Source organism: Eumetopias jubatus, unplaced genomic scaffold, assembly GCF_037043125.1.
Source record: "Eumetopias jubatus isolate StellerSeaLion01/CBP00866 unplaced genomic scaffold, mEumJub1_p1.0 scaffold_12, whole genome shotgun sequence".
Lineage (NCBI taxonomy): Eukaryota > Metazoa > Chordata > Mammalia > Carnivora > Otariidae > Eumetopias > Eumetopias jubatus.
This window is the reverse complement of record NW_028274818.1, coordinates 75,058,300-75,079,368: the sequence shown is the minus strand read 5'-3', so window position 1 is coordinate 75,079,368 and position 21,069 is coordinate 75,058,300. Positions and strand designations below refer to the sequence as shown.

The window sequence follows — 21,069 nt, the reverse complement described above, 5'->3', positions numbered from 1 at the left end:
CTTGAGGCAAACAAATGCTCCCTGGGGATGCTCAAAGTGGGGGATGATTATCAGCTGTTCCCCTGGAGTTTGCTTTGTGTCCTCCCTATATCTTCTGCATCTGTGCTGCAGATCCCTGCAGGAGCTGGGCACAGAGACACTCCAAAGAGCACAATCTCCAGAACTCATTACTGGGCCTTTCTGCACACACCCCATGCACATACTCTACTCTCTGAGAACTGGCTCAAACACCTGAGTTCAAGGTGCATCCTTCTCTCTTTGGGTGACTAAGCACCTGGCCTTGCATCTCCCAGTGTGCTCTGCATAATAGAAGTTTCATGAGATGCTTCATTGTAAAAAGAATCCCATGACCAAAGAAGTGGGAGAAATTCAGGTTGTTGTCTCTCCCTCTTGTGGATTTGTGATGCCTATTAGCACAGTAAAGCACCTGAGATGTCCTACAAGGAAAAAAGAATAGAAACCTGTTTGACCTTGTTTGATCCAGATAGTCCCAAACTTATTTGATGACCAACTGACCATCTGTCCATCCATCCATCATACACCCATCCAGCCAGTCATCCATCCATCCATCCATCCATTTGCTATGTGATATCTGGCTACTAAAAATTAACTGTGTGTCAATCATGTGCAAAGTTTTTTACTCCTTCTCCTTTTTCCCCTCCTACTTCTTCATCTTCTTCATCATCATCATCATCAGCACAGTTCTACCATTTGAACAAATATTCAATGCTTACTTTGTGCCAGGCACTGCACCAATGTCATCATATGTGTTCCCTCTGTTTATCCTCTTTACAGCCCTATGAAATAGATCCTGTTAGACTTCTTACATTAGAGACAAGAAAACTGAGGCACTGAGAGGTGAAGTGAATGACAAAGGAAATATAGCTGGTAAATGAGGAGCTGTACCTTGAACAGGGGCTGCAGAGCCCTGGGTGCTAATTACTTGGTGAAGCCCTTTTCTGGCATGTGACCCCATGTAAATATTCTAAGAAATGCTGGCCAGGATGAAACTCAAGCTGAGTGGCCTCCTTATCTCCTTTACCCTCAACACCTCACTCGATCTCAACCTCTCCAATAGCCACTGGAGGCAAAGGAAAACACAAACAAAGCCAATACAGAGAGCTGGATGACACCTCGAGGCTTGGGGCAAGACTAGTCTCCCCCTCCTCCAAGACTTCAGGGAGTGGGGAACTCCACCCCCTCCCCAAAGCAGAGGAGGTTCAAGGCCCACGGAAGTGGGCTGGTCACATGGAAACACCAGCAAAAAGCGAGAGCATGGGTGGGGAAGGAGAAAAGGGTGATCCAGGAGAAGGGGTGCTGAAGAGATTATCCTGCGACCTTCCTTTGTGATGCCCGAAGCACCATCTCAACCTCCAGGGCTGTCTTAGCCTGGGCTCTTTCCCATACTAATATTAGCCTCTTCCGGGGAGAAGTGGTGTTTCTTAACTCATATTTTTGATGCATGGACCACTATGAGAATTTTGCCTTCATTCCAGAAAACTGCACATAATTCACAAAATTTTCCATATCATTACAGGAGATTGATGGCCCCTCTGAAATTCAACTGGGGTCCCTCGAGGAGCCTCTGGATCTCTATCAGATTTTTACATATATGGCCAATATGTGCTGTGCTTTTGCTAAAGGAAAGGCGTGGACGGAGTCAGCATCCCTTAAGTCGGGCTCATGGTGACAGTTCAGGTGACTGTTCTCACGTGGAATCATGTTGACCTGCTTATCAGCACCGTGACTCTGAGGATGTCTACCTGCCACTCGGAGGACTCTCACCACAACTTGACAGGGATGAGGTTTTCAGAAAGGCAAGAAGGTCAAACAACTTGGGAAAGTGCTAAGGCATTCCATAATGTAAAACCAAGTCAGACAGTATAGAATCCAAACGCACACCCTAGCTCTCCCATCCAGTAATGAGCAGTACTCCCAAGCTGGGGTCTGTCTTCTCTCTGATGAAGCTTTCCCCTCCAGCTCCAGGCCAGGAAACAAATGCTATCAACCCAATGAGCGGGTGGAAGGCATAGTAGGGCTCCCACCAAACCAGGGCTGGGGGAGAATGTAGGTAGGAAATACGTGCTTGCATTTTCAGAGACTCTGCAATCTGCTCTTAGAGACAAGACAGAGATAGGAGGGACCCAGAGCCAAGCTGTGCCAAGCCGTGCAGCTGAGCATCTGTGAGGATGAGCCAAGGGGCTGACCACTGCAAATGGTTTCTTCACGATGTCATGGCCAGGCAGCTGGTGGCAACAGAGAGCCTCTGACAGGTGGGCTTCTCAACTTCCCGGATTAGCAGTGCCCTTCTGGGACACTCTGGGGACATCAAAAGGGGAACCACCCTAAGTGACCTTATTTCCTTCCTGATAGATATTACAATCTATCTTTAAATATTTTTCAACAAACCATATATACCACTTACTATTTGCTAGATACTTTCTCACCACTTTATGTATTAACTCATTTAATCTTCATAGCAGTCTTATAAGGAAAGTCCTGTTATTGTCCCCGTGTTACTGATAGGGAAGCTGAGGCACAGGGAGGTTAAGTCACTTGCTCAAGATCACACAGCTTGTGAGTGGTGAATCTGGCTCCAGAGTATACATATATTAGTCAATGTGAAACTGACTAACAAAAAACAAGCTTTTTTTTTTTTAATTATAATAGCAATGTATCCTCCTGGCTAAGAACTCAGATACTGGGGCCATACCAAACTTAGGTTCAAATTCTGGATCTGAAAATTCCTGGCTCTATTGCCCTAGGCAAATTACTTAACCTCTCTGAATCTCAATTCACTCACAAATTTAGAGGTAATAAAACTTTCCTTACAAGGTTGTTGGGGAGAGTACTCTAAATCACGCAGCAATGTGCTAAAAATATTCCTTGGGCTTGGGTCCATTTTTATGAGCTTCACTCATGGTGGTTGTATTTTAGCACGAACATCTGTTTACATGAATGCCAGACATTTAAGTGACTGCTCACTTCTTGCTTGCTGGTTGACCCCAAACATTCCAGTTTCATTAATCAATAAATCCCCATATTCGCTTAAGCTAGTTTGAGTTGGGTTTCTATCCCTTGCAACTAATAGATTCTGGACTAATTCAATAGTGACAGTAAGAATAGTAGACACACACATGAATAAGATATATTTTGCTTATTTTTTTAAACAAACACTTTTATGGACCTTTTTGAATGCCAAATGCTATCGTAAGCACCTCACAGACTGACTCTTTTAATCTTGTAACAATTCTCTGATATTGGTACTCATAACTGCCCCATTCTAGAGATGAGGAAGCGTGACAAAGAGAGTTTACATCATTCCTGGCTAGTTGGGTGAGAGGGCCACAGCTAAAGCCATGCCCGCCTGCTTCCAAATCCTATTTTCTTTCCTCTGCATGCTTTGTATGACCAAGGAGGTTGATTACTTGCTAACTAATGAATCCTGGAAATCTACAGAGGAGCGGGCACCAATACTCAGGTGCCCGCATCACACACATTGGGTCCATGCTGAAACCTCCACTAAGTGAGTCCTAGGAAAAACTGCATGGGCTGTTAACCAGAATTCCAAAATATCTTTCCAGAGAAATCCCACTGCTGTGGAGCCATTCCAACACACACTGCACAATCTCCAAACTATATTCAGACCCAGAAATAAGAAACGTCAACCTGAAATCACCCGACCACACAGTCCACATCTCTTCTTTTCAAATAATGTTTGGTGGAGAAATCTGTTTCCCCTTTCTACAAACGCTTCTAAACTTACCAGACTGGTTGGTTTTTAGGGACTGGCTTTTCTGCACCCCCACCTATGACAGATCTGACCTCAACAAGTCAGCATTCCATAAAGTATTTACTGTGTTCGTTTGCATCTCCCCCAAGAATACTGGGTAGAGTGCAATGTGGAAATTCACCCATTCCAGGGTGGCTGTTTGTTTTAGGATTACCACCCAGACCTCACTTCCTTCAAGACTCCCAGGCTGGCCTCAAAGATGAATGCTCTCTTTAGGACCAAAATAGAACAAAGGGACAAAAGGGAACTGAGGGATTTAAAATTAGGATAAAAAAGGAAGAAAAAGAAACACAACAACTTGGCGCTGGAGTGGCCTTCCTTACCCGCCTAAACTTACCAATGATGCCCAACTCTTGGTGTGGTTTATCCCCATATGTTCCCACACTCCCACTGGGACCTAACATTTGCAGGCGCTATTTATCATTCTGGCTAGTGGTGTGCTCATCTGCCTACCTCGCTAAGCAGCCCTTGTTGTTATTTTTATAATTACTGGGAGTCTTTTTCATGTTGCACTCTGCCAGAGCTCCAGCTTACCACACACCTGTTATACTCCGGACACATGGAGAGAAGGGGGTGGGTCTGGCAGTGGAGGAAAGGGGAAGACAGCCTTCCTGCTCACTGTGAAAAGCAAAATCAAGAATAAAGAAGCTAGACCAGAAGCCACTAGGTACCTCTTTTTTTTTTTTTTTTTTTAAGCCTGTACTCTGTGCCAGTTTGTTATTTAATAAACATTCTTCTCCTGGGAGAGTTTGTTTATCAGAACAAATGCTGTACCATTTTCTTTCTTTCTTTCTTTCTTTCTTTCTTTCTTTCTTTCTTTCTTTCTTTCTTTCTTTCTTTCTTTCTTTCTTTCTTTCTTTCTTTCTTTTTCTTTCTTCTTTCTTTCTTTCTTTCTTTCTTTCTTTCTTTCTTTCTCTTTCTTCCTTTCTTTCTTTTTCTTTCTTTTTTTACAAATGTCAGCTTACTTAGTCATCATAATGACCAACACTGAATATCATCATCCCCATTTTACAGATGAGAAAACTGAAATAGAGACAAGTTAAGTACCTTGCCATTGGGCTCACAGATGGCAAGTGGCAGATTCGGACCACGCTGCATTCTAATCAACATCCCTGCCATGCACAGACGTCATCCTCACCACGGCCAGCATGCCTCCTTCTCCACCTCCGCCAGGACCTTCATCACCACTACCAGTATAAAAGTATTGATTGAGCATTCTGTTTGCTGGGCGCTTTGCGGAGTGCTCTGCAGACTGTCTCATGCCATATTCACAACAACCCTATGTTACTGATCCTGTTATTACCTCTACTTCACAAATGTGGAAACTAAGCTTCAGAGAAACGAAGAAATCTGTCCCTGCACCTGGTCGGAGGTCCACAAGATTTGTGATGCTTTTAAGATCCACAGCCAATTTTGCCTGACACCTATGAGAATGCATTTAACTCCTGCGCTCCCTTTTCGGGAGATGGCAGGTGGAGGTATTGCCCACCGGGCATTTCGTCAAACTGGCTCCCTGCTCCTCACCCACCATATTGGAAGTTTGTTGCTAGGATGTGAGAGACCACCCCGCGGAGCTGGGATATGACTTTGCATGTGGTAACTCTGCTACCACACAATGTGCAAGACCAACTGCTGAGATTCTGAGCTCTGGCCAAGTAACATCCGGGAGCTTTGGCCTGACATCTGCTGAAACTGGCCTGTAATTCTCTTTGGTGAAGCCCCATGCACCCCAGGTCAGTCCCTCCTGAGACGTCACCATCCTCACCAAAGCCCTCAGATGTCCCCTCCAGTGTGTTCCATTTGTTCTCCTCTGACTGAACACCAGCTCTGGGGAATGAAGGGGTGTCACAAAGAATATCAGGCTTGTTTTTCAAAACTTTCACTCCTGTCCGTCTCTTCTGTCAACTCCCAGACCAGGCGACCGTCATCACATACCGGAATTATTACTGTGGCCTCCTACCTGGGCCCTGCTTTCAACCTTGTCCCCCTCTAATCTCTTCTCCACAGAACAGCCACACTGGTGTTTTTAAAGGCTAAGCTCAATCATACCTGTCCTCTGCTTAGAGTTCTTAGTATTATTTCTCCTCCCTTTTAATTTCTTTTGGAGTCAAATCCAACCTCCCCCCCATCAGTGCTTCTAAGCCCCTGTGGTTTCTTTCTGGCCCCTCTCTGCCTCTTTCCCTTCTCCCATGGTGCTCCAGGTTCGCTGGCCTTGGCTCAGTTCACTGAGAACACTGAGCTGTGGTACGGCGGCCATACACACCTTCTGCCTCACCATACCTGCTCTCTGACAACCCAATCCCTGCCTCTGCCCACTTTCCTCATCTCAGCTTTAATGTCACTTCCTCACAGACAGTCCTCTTCATCCTTGAATGCAACCCCCACTACTTTCTGTGGACACCACTTTTTTTTTTTCTTTCAGAGCACTTACCCAAGTTGCGATACAAATTTGTATGGGGATTGCCTGCTTATTACCTGCCTTCCCCAGAAACCTGTAAGCTCCATGAAGGAAAATGAAGTTGGTTTCCTTGTCTCTGTACCCTCAGTGACTAACTCAATTTCTGAGGCAGGAGCAGAGGCTAAATAAATATTTGTTGAATGAATGAGCAAGTGAATTAATTATTAACCAATTACTTAAGCGAGGGGATGAGGTCTGATTTAATCATTAGGGATGTCACACGCTTTGCTATATAGACAACTCCATACGTTTTTCATAAATAGATCACGAAGTATGAGGAACATTCTATAAGTGGTTAAAAACATAGCATTTCTCTCCTCCCATAGAATCAAATAAACTCTCAAAAGTCTGTCTTATGTGTAAGCCTCTAGTTGTCTTATGTAATATAGTAATTGCTGGCTTGAATTAAAGACATCATTATTTTGGAGAGTTGCTCTTTTTCCGATATAGAAAGTGAAGGATCCATCCCTCATATTAACACATCATCTCCTTGGCATGCTACATGACTAAGGAGGAAATGTGATTTTATTTTTTGAGAAATTGATATTTTTCACAAAGCCAAGAGGAGCTATCAGAATAAAGGGATGTTTATTTGGGTGAATCACCAGCTTTGCACAAATCCCAAGTGCTAATTGCATAATGGGTCTTTACAAAATGCCATAATATGGGTTCGGCTGGTTTCTCTGTTTTCAGTTTGAAAAATAGATTGTTTAATAACCCATCAAAGCTATATGTAAACCAAGTAAACAATAGAGCAGATGTTGACTGTTGTCTTGTGCCTCGTAGACATAATTAAAGACAATGAGACACTCACAGAGTCCTATAAGAGAGGACAAAGGCAAACACAAAAATCAGTACAATATAAATGTAAACTGCATTTGCTGGACACCTGCTTTCTTAGTCCAAAATGCTGTCTCATATTTCCTGTGATGAAAAAATTTTGTAACGTTCTTTATTTACTTATATAAATATGTACCTCCTGTCCTCTACTTTTCAGCAAGGCAGGACTTTTATAAAAGCTAGTCTTTTCAACTGAGTGTTCGCCTCAATTTCATTACTGCTCAGACCCTAGATGGTATCCAGAAACGTTTTTAATTTTCTCATAAGCATAAATGTGAGTAAGAACCAGTTAGCCAAAACTTTCACATTTATAAAATTCAAGCCCTGGTTTGGGTGTGGGTCAGTTGGGGCTCTATTCATTAAGTCTTAGCAGTCGCTCATACATTTTTTTAAGGAATTCAACCAAATTGACATGTTTATTTCCTGAAAGCTTCACATATCTTTTTTTTAAAGTCAGGCACATTTCCTAAAATCATGATTTCACCTTTAAAAAAAATAATCCTATTGGATAGAGTACTTAAAGTATCATTCCAATTTCTAAATATTCTTTTTCCCTCAAACTCGTACTCAGATTTCTGTTAGGTTTTCAGTTCTTAGTTCTACAGGGGAAAAAAAAATATAAGCACACACAAAATGTAAAGCATGATATAATTAGGAGAGCGCAAGCACAATCAAAAAGAAAAAAAAAAAACAGGGCTTTTCTCTGCAGATATCTTTAAAGAGGCATTGAACATTCAATATACCATTTGATTATATCATTTTTTTCTTTCTAACTAGGAAAAAAAAAAAACTGAGGTTAAAATCAGTTTTCTGTGGCTTACTAGACAGGAGAAACTTTCCTAGATCCAGAATCTTCAATTCCAACAACAAATGTCTTCACTCATTTTCAAAACAAAGCAGAATTCTTTTTCTGTGAATAACTGAAGTTTTTTTTTTTTTTAAGCCTCAAAAATCCTATTGTTTAAAGAACACCTGAATTTCCTCCTGATTTGTAGCAAATAGTGGTCCTGCCTCTGATACCTCCTGGCTCCCTTGTCTGTCGTTTTTGATGATACAGAAGGAAGGGGGATTCTAATGTGATCTTGCATCTCTTTATGCTAATAAAATGGTGTCAGCCCATTTTCACTGACAACACCATAAAGCATAAACACCAAATGGGAAACAAATAGGGCCCTGATAACACTGTGAAACGGACCAATCAACCCTGAAGCACCTAAGATAGATTGCACCCCTCCTTCATTCATTCTTTATAGATAGGCAGTGAAAATGTCCCTAGATGAATCTGCTTACACACACACACACACACACACACACACACACACGCAAGCATGCACACATGCACGCACACGCACACATGATCTCTGAAGCTCAGGAAGGTTGTAAAGCACTAAATTCTTTTGATTTATGGAGCAGACTGCACTGCATTGAGCAAAACAGCATGGCAAACCGGGACCCCGCTCCCAGAAATTCCTTTATTAACACGACCAGGCCCCGCAAGTGAACAAAAGCAGTGGTGCGGGGTGTATAAATCATTAATACGGTGCCGGGCAGTGACCGCATTTCCTGTGTTAGTTGGAGAGCTCCTCAGCACAACGGGGATTTGGGGATTGGAATTGGCTGCGGAGAAATGCACTCCATCATTCTCGGAGCCGAAGATTCCCATCAGCCCTGCTCTCTCTCCTCTCACCTTCCTTTCCCAAGTCTGAAAGCCTCCGTGTATGTTGAAATTTATTCAACAATATTCCTAATGACTTAAAACTAAAATCATGAAAAGCTTCAAAGTTGAAAGACTGCCCGACTCTTTCCCCTTTTGACAAGTTTTGCCTTTAAAAGAAAAGAGCCAGGAGGACGCTGTCAAGTGCGCGGGTCTGGCCACAGCGGTGGCTGAGCAGAGGCCGGTGTAGATCGCGCGGAGCCAGTGGCCTGCACGGCCCCGGGAAGCCTGCGGGGCCAGGGCAGGATCACCTGCATAGGTGTCCTTTCAAGGGCCAGACTGACATAATGCTCTTCCCCCTTCAGATCTGCATCTAAAAAACAAAATGATTCGCATTGACTCCCTAGAGGCCTTTTGTGGGGGATTAAATGAGGTAATCCATGTAAAAGTGCTTAGTAGTGCGCTTGTCACATAGCACTCCATAAAAGTTATTATTTCATTATTTTCATTATTTTATTATCATCATCATCATCGGAAGGGTGGCTGGATTCTCTCTGGTTACCTAAAATGGGCTTCCACACAGCATCTCCTATTGCTTACAGAGGAGCCTCACTTTTTGAATGGAACCAAAGGAAGACTTAAAAAGAAAGAAAAGAAAAAGACTGTTCTCAAGAATCCTGAGTCACATGTTCTAAATGGAGACCCCCAGTGGAAGGTTCTGCCATTGCACCATGAAGGAAAGAATTTCTCCACTCAAGCATTCCTAGTTTACCTTCTCATTGCAAATGAGTAGGGGGGAAAAGGAGGGGTAGGGGTGGGGGAGAAAGAAAGAAAAAAAAAAAAAAAGCAGTTTTATACAGATTATTGGGATGAAAGAGCCTGCCGGAGGGTTTAAGTAGAGACAACAGATCCAAAGCAAAGTCACTTGCAAGAGGCACCTTTGCATTTCTAGAAATTCTAGGAGTGGCCCAGAGGAAGGCAGATTTAAAACTAGGAATCCCACACCTTCCTCTTTTGCTTCAGAATAAAGGGGACGAGTGATCAGATGGCAGTGGGACACATGCTCCTTCTCACCGGAAAGATCCAGGGTCTGAAAATGCATGTGCCACCGGGACAGGGCCATCCTGAGCCTGGGGCATTCATCTGGGTGCCAGAGCCCAGCACCCCGGTACCATCAGCACCCAGAAGGACTGTAGCAGTCCGCCGCCATATTCAAGCTTATGGGAACAAACTTCAGCGCGCACCCAAGTCCCCTGCATCCCAGAATAATGACATTCTGAGTAGAAATAAATGAAGCCCCTGCAGTGTGATTCTGTCAGCTTTTGAAAGTAAATAACTTTGCTAGTGACAAGAGCAAGACAATTTTTATTTTCCCTCCTCCTGTCACAGAGCATTAATTGAGCTGTGCAGCCACATTACAACCAGCACCACCAGCAGGACTGACAGTTGACAGGAGGAGGAGGGAGAAGTCACCCAGAACAGTCAGGAGGGACCAAAGAGCCCAAGGGAGACGCCCAGACTCCGCGTGTCTATTGCCCTTGGTAGGCCAGGGGTGCACCGATCATGTGGGTTGGGGAGAAATGGAAAATAAAAATGTATATTCAGCTTCAATAAACAGATGCTACTTTTCTTTAACACAATCATTCATTCACTAATTCATTTCTTTAACAAACATCCAGTGGCTTCTTCCAGGCACTGTGCTATATTTCAAAATTGGTATTGTCCTTAATCTTACAAAGAACAGTATGAAGTGGTTATTCCTAGCCTCGTTTTTCTGAAGAAGCAACTAAAGCCCGAAATCAAGTAAAGCAACTTGCCCTTTGCTCAATCCACGTGGATCAGCTAATTGAATAACACAGTTGGGATTAAGCCCTCAGCTCATGACTTCTATCCTATATACACTCCAGAGATGCCAATATTTAAACTATGCTTTGGGGGGAGCTGACACCACTTGGTTGTAACAGGATGTAGGTTTCTCCTCTGAATTTTGCAAGACCCTTGAGATGGACAATTGGATATGTCCAAAAATAGGAAACATGGACCTAACCGTTCATTCTGTTTATAGCTGTTGATATTGGTTGCTGTTAATGAAAGACTCCTCTTGCAGGGGGAGAGATTGCTCAGCTCTCGGCCCTTACCCTTGCACGAGAGCAGACTCGCCCCATGCCTGGATTCAGGCAGAGCAAGAGAGCCCAGCTACTGAAGGGAAGAGCAGGGATGTCTGCTGTTGTTTTTGATAAGGGGAATCTAGTCCTCGAGGTGAATCCTGGGCAAACATCAAACGTCAAAAAAGAAAAGGCTCATTAAGACTAAACCTTTTGTGCATTTACTCATCAGTACTGGGAAATCTGAGGCATTTAAATCCTACTGCTGCCTGTACTTTGTTCCAGAGCTGCAAAGGCCGGGGGCGGGGGGGGGGGGGCTCCTTACATCCCTGGGAACACACACCCAACCTGAACGCTTTTCACTCTGGCTCCAATTCCTAATTTTGATTGTGTGTGTTTAAAGGCAACATAACGACCAGGATCAAAATAGGCTGAGGCTGCTCTCACCTAGAGCCTGGTCAAGAGTTAGAGACCACCACACCCCCTCCTCAATCCGATCACCTCAAAGGCCCCTGCACGCTGTCGATGTTAAACACGTGGTCATTCCCCTTTACCTTGTACCCTGACAGTTGCCCTGCCAGAGGGGAGCAGGCGACACAAAGCAGATAACTAGAGTCTTGCTTCTTTGCAAGTGGGTCAGGGGAGGAATGAGCAATTCCAGACCGGACGTGACAGGGGATTCCTAGGGAATCCAATGGACCAAGCCAGTGTTTCCCCAAGTGTGGTCCTACACTGATAGTTCACAAGGTGGCCCGTGACTGAGCCACTTCACGGCCCCGCCGTGAGGACAGAGGCCTTTGCTTACTAAGAAAATCTAAAGGCACAGATGGCACCCAATAGTTCGATGAACACTGAATGAGTGAATGAACATGTGAATGAATAAATATTTCAAAGGACACTGGAAAAAAATAACATCCCAGCTGTGATTCTATGTCATTTATTTATTCATCTATTTCTTCGCTTTGAGTTTGGCCAGGTCTACTTTTAGGTTCAAAATATAAGTTAATTTTAAAAATAGTAAGTGGATATTATGACTTTATTGATCTGTGGATGAGTGGATTGGTAAAAATTTGGAAAGGAATGCTTAAATGCCAGGAATCTGAGAAACCCTGGACTAGGTTTATTATTTTCAGTGTAAGAAGCCCACTGTTGAAAGCATTTTGATGACGTTTTATCAACAGGCCTCTCAGTGTTCCATCAAAACCCTCTCTCCACCTCTGACCCACAAAGGTGTTTCCAAATGTTCCATGGGTTTCCCCACAACTCAGGAGTGGTTTCCTCTTATCTCCTCAGAAGGCATTCATTTCCATCCTTTCTCCTTCCCACCCACCTCATTTCAATATGGCCCCAGAGGATAACAGAAAGCCTGCGCTCTATTCACAGAGGCTGACATACCAGCACACGACCTACTTGCACCACGAACTGCCTCCTTACGCCTCTTGGCTCACACACCGTCTTTTGCTCCTGAGGCTTCTGCACCTGCCCTTCCCCATCCCTGGAACACCATTTTCAATTCACCACCCGCCTAATGCTCTCTTATCCTCCTCTCAGGAGAATCGTCACCTCCTTCCAGAGACCCCTACTGGCCCACGCATCGGAAAAATGCAACAGCCAACACCACCCCCTATGTTTTACACATCACCCTGTTTGTTTCCTGCAGAGCAGGGTGTGGAGCACCCTCCACAGTCTGAAAATGCCCTCTTGATTTACTTAACTTTTATATCATCTATTCTTCCAGAGGAACGCCTGCTCCATGGTGGCAGGGACCTTTCCTATCTGAGTTGCTGCAGTATTCTCAATGCCTGGCAAAAATGTTTTGTGTGGCCAAATGAAAGAATGAATAAAAGGACTGAATGTGCCATAAATATCTGTGGAAAGCACTGGCAATCACTGCCTCCCCTTGCTTATAAGGTTCTAGCAAGTCCAAACGTACACATGCATTCATTCACTCCTCCCTTTATTTTTGCATCGAACAACTACTATGTATTAGGCTTACTCTAGGCATTGCGGGTAGAGTGACAGAAATGGAGAAGTCTCTGCCATCATGCTGCCTACAGTCTAACAGATCAGAGAAAGCACAGCAAAAATGTTCTCTAAGTGTCTGGTGCCAAACAAATACAAGAAATGTCAATTAACGAGAGAGGAATTAGAAGTGGGATCCTAAGCAATAGAAAGTAGCCATCTGCTTTTTCTCAGCCAGGACCAATGAATCAGGGCCACAATATATGCCAGGAGGATCAGAAATAGCAGTGAAACCCCTGTCCCCCCAAGCCCTGCCAGGAGCCAGAAAGTTCCACCCAGAGAAGTTCTTTCCTACCCCATGCCAGGCCCAGGGATTGGGTTTGGGGATCGTTCGGCCAGGGTTACTTGTCGCCTCTGCCTTAAGATTATTTAATCCGACACTCGCTAGTGGAAACTGTAAGCATCTGCTAGCCCGCCGTTTCTGAGTTTCTCCCCACAGCGGTGGCCTACAGGTCCGCTGCTCATTTCTCCAGCTTGCTTGCACTCAGCATGGTTGAAGGGCCAGGGCGGGGGCCCTCCTGAGCTATTGTGCCTGCGAGCTGACCCTGTCTGACACAGCCTCTCTCAATGGGGTCGGGGCATCATGCAGACAGCCACAGGCCAGGGCTCAGCCGGGCAAAGTTCTCACGGGGAGCTCCCGGAAATAGGAAACTTTATTGATGAATGGAACTTTCTTTGCTTTCCTTAATTGAATTAAACAGCACACTGGGACACCTCTCCTCGTCCATTAAAAAGGTCTCTGCAGAAGGGGCAATTACGCCCACGCTTTGTCAGCTCTGCCTCATTCACGGGATGACATCTCCGGCGCATCACCCAGCCCCCTTAGGCAACGACGCACCAACCTGATTTTGTTTACAATGCTGCAATTTCTTTCTCTTCCAGAAGACTATTATTTGCCTGACAAACTACACTGTTTTTACCCGGCCACTATGAATAAACAAGCATTATGTTTCCTCTTGGGGCAGACGGCCTGGTTAAATGAATCAGAAAACCCTAAAAAAGATTGTCTACCCTCAGTCCATCAGCTACTGGACAATTACTCAAGGGCCAGCTGTAAGGAAAACAGATGGCGCGTGAGCGCTAATAGCTCGGGCTTCCTCCACTCGGGCAAAGGCAGAAAAGCAACGTTTGTACGTTCTCACGCGGAAACCGCCGCGAAATGGCAGGCAGAACTGCCGAACGGTGCAGGACTCGGGTCGGCGGGCTAGCAGATGCTTACAGTTTCCACTAGCAAGTGTCGGATTAAATAATCTTAAGGCAGAGGCGACCCAAGTAACCCTGCGCCTAACACCGCCCCTCCCCCTCCCCGGCGCCCGTAGGTTCCCCGAAATGGGAGAAGCACAGTAGGAAGGCCAGCCAGCCCACCTGAGATGAGGGCCTTGCCAGGCTTAACGAGAGCCCCCACAGGTCAGCCCTTCTCCCCTTTGTGGGAAAAATCAGGGCAATCAGGAGGATTGGTTACCTTGCCAAATTATGACATAGGATCTCTCCGGAAAGAGACATAAGGATCTGTGTTCTACCAGTCACCCAGGCCTAGAAGTGTGCTCATTCTGGCCACTTAAATTCCTTAAACAATTCAGACATGAAGATAATCTATCCTAATTCTTTTCTGCGTTATTGACACTATTGACTGGCCCCAATCCACAGCACAATCTAATAAATCAACAAGGGATTAAGCCAAGAAGAAAGAAGGTGATAAAATGCCATTTGGCCCCCTATAAATCATCAGACAGAGCAGCGCAAGGTAAGTAACTGGAATGAGAATTGAACTTTTCCACACAGCCATAATTGTTATGGCCCACCTAACGCTTCCCAAATTGATAACCATGGCTGGTGCGAGGGGGTCATCCCCTCTCCTCCAGCCTTACTCCCAGAGCCCACCTTCCCTTGATTCTGCTCTGAGAACCACTTTCTAATTAAAGACAGAAAGGGTTGATATGCAGGTTTCAGTTCAATTGCTTTCGATCTGAAGATGTCCACAGTGAGCAATGGCTTCATTTACCAGGAATTACCCTTTGTACAAACCACTTCACTATTTAAAACAAACCACATGGATCATCATTAAGTGGGAAAAATTACCAATCTTCGGATATTGACAGTGGCATAACCCACTTTAAAGGCCCTTTTCCCCCCCTTTTAATGTGGATTTTAAGCATTTGACTTGTTTTTAAATTTAGGCAGATAAAAAAGGCTCTGAGTGAATAAGATTTGACAGATGAGAAGCTTTCTTTGAACAGGACTGGGAGACACTGATGGTGGTGTAGAAATAGGGAAAACTAAGTTAATATGTTACTTACCCTCTTTCAGGGAGTTAGAATTCAGTGTGAATCACAGCTCTGGAGGAGATCTGACACGGCACCGTGCGTCAGAAAACAAACCTTGTCCGCTCTGTCCATAGCCTTGTCTTCCCTACCATGTGATGGATGCTCTTTGGTGTGGCTCCCTGTGACTTAGGATAGGAAAGCATCTCTAGAGTTCTGTGGGGGGTGTGTGTGTGTGTGTGTGTGTGTGTGTGTGTGTGTGTGTGTGGTTGTTTTCTGTTTCTCTGTGAAAAACAAAACACACTGCTTTTTGACCTAGCTTGTAGAAATCCCCCAAATTTGGAATCTGTATTCAGAATTTCCCCTCAAAGCAAGGACGTTTAAATGGGTACCTGCTTTGGAACTCTGGGAAGATTCCATAGTAGGGATATGGGGGCTTGCAGTTCTTCTCACATGGGGGAAGATTTGCCATCAAAGGAGACACCCAGTAAACCACTGCAGTGTATCAAGAACGGAGGCTGAAGCAGGGACTTTCCCTGGACAGCAAGATTGAAGCCAGATGCTCCAGAGCTTACCTGTCCCTTCCACCTGAGAATGGTCTACAACCATGAGATAGATGTTATATACTAGGGTAGATGGATGTGTAGATACACATGTGTACCTATGTACCCCTGTACATATGCACATGACGGTATCGTTGGATTTGATATCTACCCCATCTTGCAATTCCAAACTGTGGTACCATCTCTGATGTTAAGAGAGAGGAGAAAGATTTTAAAAAAAGAAAGAAATCGTAACTGTAGGGAAATATCTATCTAAAGCAGAGTTACTGGGGAATATAAATAAATGAAATGGAATCAGTCAAAGAATTTAAACACCGCAGTTGCCTCTTCCTTGGTCTGAATAAATAAGTTCTTTGCGGCAAAAGGGTTATGTCATTCTCACTTGGTCATTCACAGTAGACTCAGGTGTTGGGGTATCCCAACTGATTTTTGTTTTTATGAACTGTCTCAGGAACAAATCCGGGAGAGTGTAGGAAGAAAGGCTGGATGTCATGGCTGAGTCAAAGAAAGAAAATGATGAAGGGGTTTTCCTTAGATATTGGATGAGAAACAAGTGCTGTATGAACTTCATTCTGGGAGAATACATTTCAGTGAAGACTCGGTGGCTCCTGATCAGAGTGTGTGCATTTATAAAACAGAATGATAAAGCCTCCAAAATACGATCGTTGTGTTTTAATTATTTCCTTATGTAACTGGGGATCTGAAATGATGAAGACTCCAGAGAAAGAGGTTTACTTCTAAACAATAATAAAATAAAATGTTTCTAATGAAGATGTTATTTATCAGAGATGGTGCCTGATTCATCCATTTGATCAGCATACTCTGAGAGTACACATTAGCCCTCAAAATTAAATAGACATACGATCTCTAGCCCAAAGAGATCGCTATAGATGAACAGCAGATAGCAAATACAATGGTGATGTTTGGATAGAAGACGTATAGATGGTATCAGTAAGTGGTCTGTGGGGACTGAAGTGAACTATTTCACACCCTTCATCAGCCAGTTGTCCGGACTGCTACATAAAAGCAATGACAGGGGACTTCTACACAAACATGGCAGCACCGGGTAGTAGAGATGACCTGAAGGTATGGCTCTCCCACCCTGACCATGAGCCTTAGGCAGGGTGGGAGGTGTGGCTGGAAAACCAATTCTCAAACAGAGAGGCAAAAAATAATTGTCTTCCTGTACTATACTTTAGGCATTTAGTGAAACTCAGAAAAAATACATACGTGCACACACACACACACACACACATGCACGCACACCGCATTCTGAGGCTGTGTCACAGCCTCCTCTTATCAACACTTTCGATGAAACCCTTACAAGCCCTTTCTGGGGGGGGGTGCATCCCAAAGCACATTTCAAAACCCACCTCCATCTATCTTCATATGGAAGCACGATGCTGCTTTAGTCACTTCTAAATATTTGTTATGGCTGCCAACGTTCCCTTTGAGCCTCCCCTTCCCAGGGCAGGAGTGTTTTCCCTCCTAGAAGAGACTGCCTGGCGGATGCTGAGGACGCCTGCATTTATCCCACAGACTTGTCCTTTTCATGGCAAGAATAACCTCTCACTCAAACTCATTGCCTTCTATCCTAAGTTGTGCCTAAATGAGCAAGCTACTTTAACAATCTAGAAGGATGAAACATCAATTTATTAAAAAGAATAATGCACAAAGAAACAGTGAGAACACTGAATACCTATAGCACTGTACTTGTTAAGTAATGCTGTTCAAATTAATTAATAAATAACATGAAAGAAGTGAATAGAGGAGGCAAAAGATCAACTCATATTAATAATTTGATTAAATTCAACTGAGGCTTAGCCTCTGTAGAAATGCTCATTAGGATACTCTTCTGGTGGGTAACTGGTGTAAAACACACACACATACACACACACACACAGAGGCATTCACAGCAAAGGTACAGAGATGGTAGAAGCAGATGAATCATATAATATGTTACCAGTAGGCACTTGGGAGATGTTTTCTGGCACAATTTATTTAATGACAAATGGAATAAAACAATATTTAAAAGGATAAACCAATTTGTTCCTAAGATATTAAAACAACGAAAAGAAAAGGCTGTTCTCAAAAAGACTTCCAACAGAAAATATGCCTTAGGAACATTTTCTGGAGGCAACCAACTTGATAATAAATTACCCAAATGTTCAAAACAGAATTTTGACATTTTATGATACATATATTCCTACAACACAGATTGAAATTGAGGGTCTTTGGAGAAGGAGGCCCCTCCGAACACTTGTAAAGGAAGTTTTGTCAGCTACGACCACACACAGTTAAAAATGGTACTCTTGAAAGGAGTCAATTGAAAAACAGATAAAATGACTACAACCACTGTTAACTCTTCACAGAGCAAGACGGTGATCCAGGGAAGGGAACAGGATTCTACCTGCGTGACAAAATCTTTCTAACCCTGCCAGTTCACAGGGACAGCCTCTGCCCAGAGCCAGAGAGCTGGGCTTGTCCCCCCACCAGGCGATGTGGAGCTGTTTCCCAAGCCCAGCAACCAACTTAGGCAGCAGCCCTACTAGTAAAGAGCGAGAGACAGAGAGGGTCCGAGGGAAACACCCAGAGAAAGACCAAGAGAAACACAATGAAAGGTTCTGATATGTACACAGGATGGAAAATAAAACAAACACAGAATCCCTTAACAAGACCATTAAGGGGGAGTGGAGGAGGGGAGAGAAAACAAAAAACAAAAACAAAAACCTTTACACATGCCAACAAAGACAGCATCCTAAACCACTGCCTTCATCACAGCATGGCCAGTGAGTTTGGAGGCAGATTCCAGGGCTGACACGCTCCAGAAACCCAAAGGCTCAGATCCCAAGCGGACTGAATAAAGCACAACCCAGACAAACTTGAGAAAACAAAAATACTGAGCACACAAACATATATACATGTCTTTTCACTCCCTATTAAAACGCCTAAATTAAAACTCCAGGCATGGGAGTGCCTCCACAAAGATCCAAACTCTTAGCATCAAAGGGGTCTCAGACTCAGGTCCTCACCGGCCGCAGACACATGAGAGATGCAAGTAAAGAAAATGCAGTTTGCAATTTTAAACTCCCGGCACCCAGACTCAGAATCAGGCATTCGAAGTATTTAGAGAGGTGCAAAAACAGCCGGGCGTGGGGCGTCTGGGCTCCGCAGAGAACTAGGGGCCCGGATCCACCCCTCCCGTCCGAAAGCACAAGCCCCCTCCCCAACCCCCTCCAGGGTCCAAAGCGCAGCCCAGCGATGCGGGTACCCAGTCCGCCAAGCCTGAGCCCCGGAGGCAGCCACCGAGGGAAGAGCGCGCCTTACCTGCTGTAAGTACATAAAAGTCAAGGCACACGAGAGCTGGGGACACATGCCCACGTTGGGGAGCGCCACGCAGGTGGCCCCCGTCAGAGGATGCTGCATCGTGTCTCTCTGGCGCCCGCCGAGCACGAGTGGGGACGCTCGCATGCAATCACGCCGCTCTTTGCCTGCTCGCTACAATGTTTTGATTTTTTTTTCCTTTTTAATTTTGCTGATTATCTAAGTCAAAACCCGGTGGCCGTCCCTCCTCTTCTGTCTCTCTTTCTCTCTCTCCCTCCCCCCGCCGCACCCGCGCGCGCCAATCCCTCCTCGCTGGCTTCCTTCCCTTCGGGTTTGCTAGATCGTGGCGTTCATCTGCCTCCAACTAAGACACTCGAGAGGGCCAGGAAACTATTTTGTTGCCTTCGTGGTTGTACCCTTTTCCCGGTTTGTTGGGCCTGCTTTCTGATGCCCCGCAAAGTGGACGGTGCCCCCACCCCACGCCCCCCACCCCGTGAAGAGGACAAGAACAGGCAAAGGCAACTTGTGGGGAAGGGGGAGGGGGTGGATGCCCTCCTGTAGATGCTGGGGGGGTGGGGGTGGGGGGAGAAAGCTAAGGGCGAGAGAGAGGGAGGGGAGAAAGGAGAGAGAGAGAGAGAGAGAGAGAGAGATTTTGACTCACACTGAGGCTCACTCCGTTGGTGCTGATGCTGCGTGCCTCCTCATTTGTCAAATGGGTCCAGGGGCAGGGTTGGGTTTTTTTTTTCCCTCCCCTCTGCCTTTTTTTTTCCCCCTCTAAAACGACTCACCAAAATTCAAATTGTGTCTGCTAAAAATCTCCATGGGGCGGGTGAGGAAGCGAGAGAGCGCCCCACATCGCCAGCATCCGGGCAAGGGGGACAATTAATGCGATTGCCCAGCTGGGACCCAGACTCTTAGATTTTGGTGGCGGTTTGTTTGCCCGACTCGTTGGCAAATAAACACAGAAATGGGATTCCCCCTCGAAAGAGTGCCGAGACGACGCCAGAGGCTGGGGACACGGGGAGCTGGGGAGCTGAGGGCTGCAGCGCCCGAGGCAGGGTGGATTCTGGGGGCCCCCACCCCCCGGCGGAATGGCGAGGCAGTGATGCGCCCCCAGGCTTTGGGGCGCAGCTTTCGCTCTGCGCCCTGCCTTGGCTGTGCAGGCAGCGGCTAGCGGTCGAACCAGCCTGAGCCGCTGAATGGGGAAACCGCCCTGGCTGGCATGGAAGTCAAGCCTGTTGGACTAACACGCCAGCCCCGCGTGAATGCAAGGGGGCTTCTCCGGCCCAGAATCCTTGCTCTTCTCAAATTATAAATGCACAGGGTGGGGAAGTCCGTGTCTGATAAGCCATTACTCTGTGGGCTGCAGCAGGCAAATTACAATGGTTTATTTATTTTATTTTTTCTTGCCTGGCCAGCCCTTCTTGGCCAAATTAGCATGCTGCTCTTGCAGAGGGGTCTCCCCCTTCCCTTTATTTTATGAAGTAATAATTATTCATTAGTAGATTTCGTTAGTCTTTATGCAATAAAATAGGATGTGATCTGCAAATCAAAAGAAAATATTAAGACTCTAACGCATCGTTGGTCCCCACAGGAAAAAAAAAAAGCACATTTTTGGCAGCAGTAAAATCATGATCAGGAATAGTAGCCATATTTTTTGAAATAGATTTTGACCCAGTGATTGGATTTTCTTTTTATTTTTCAGAGCAAGAGGCTGTCTGAACATCATCTTTTTTGATTCTTGGGTTCCCTGCAAGAAACCTGGCTGGGGGCTTGCCACCGGCCTACAGGATAGAGCACACCCTCAAAGGCATGAGAGCACCCCAAGAAGGAGCACCTCGGGCAGGACCAGGGGATGGCCTCAGGGGGACATCCCTGCTGACCCCTCCATGGGGCTCATGGAGCCATTCACTCTCAGCCAAAGGATAGCTTCTGAACTGAGCCATCAGCTTGAAAGGCACAACTCACTTTGAGGCTAATCAAAATGCTTTCTGAAGAAAAGGAAATTAATTATTCCACAGCTCCATTTTTTGTTGTTCTGTTTTGAAA

The 21,069-nt window shown here is 45.2% G+C and overlaps 1 protein-coding gene across 6 annotated transcripts in view; it reads right to left on the bottom strand.

Moving 5' to 3' along the window:
- RBFOX1 (RNA binding fox-1 homolog 1) overlaps positions 1 to 21,069 on the bottom strand; it is a 2,047,095-nt gene that overhangs the window by 338,925 nt on the left and 1,687,101 nt on the right. For 5 of the 6 annotated variants that reach the window (XM_028117531.2, XM_088016933.1, XM_088016935.1 and 2 more), the window contains exon 1: positions 19,024 to 19,122. The exons of the other annotated variant lie outside the window; for it this stretch is intronic. In XM_028117531.2, the coding sequence (XP_027973332.2) occupies positions 19,024 to 19,122 (99 nt within the window). Of the gene's footprint in view, positions 1 to 19,023; positions 19,123 to 21,069 lie in introns of those variants that run through there. 6 annotated transcript variants of the gene reach the window in all.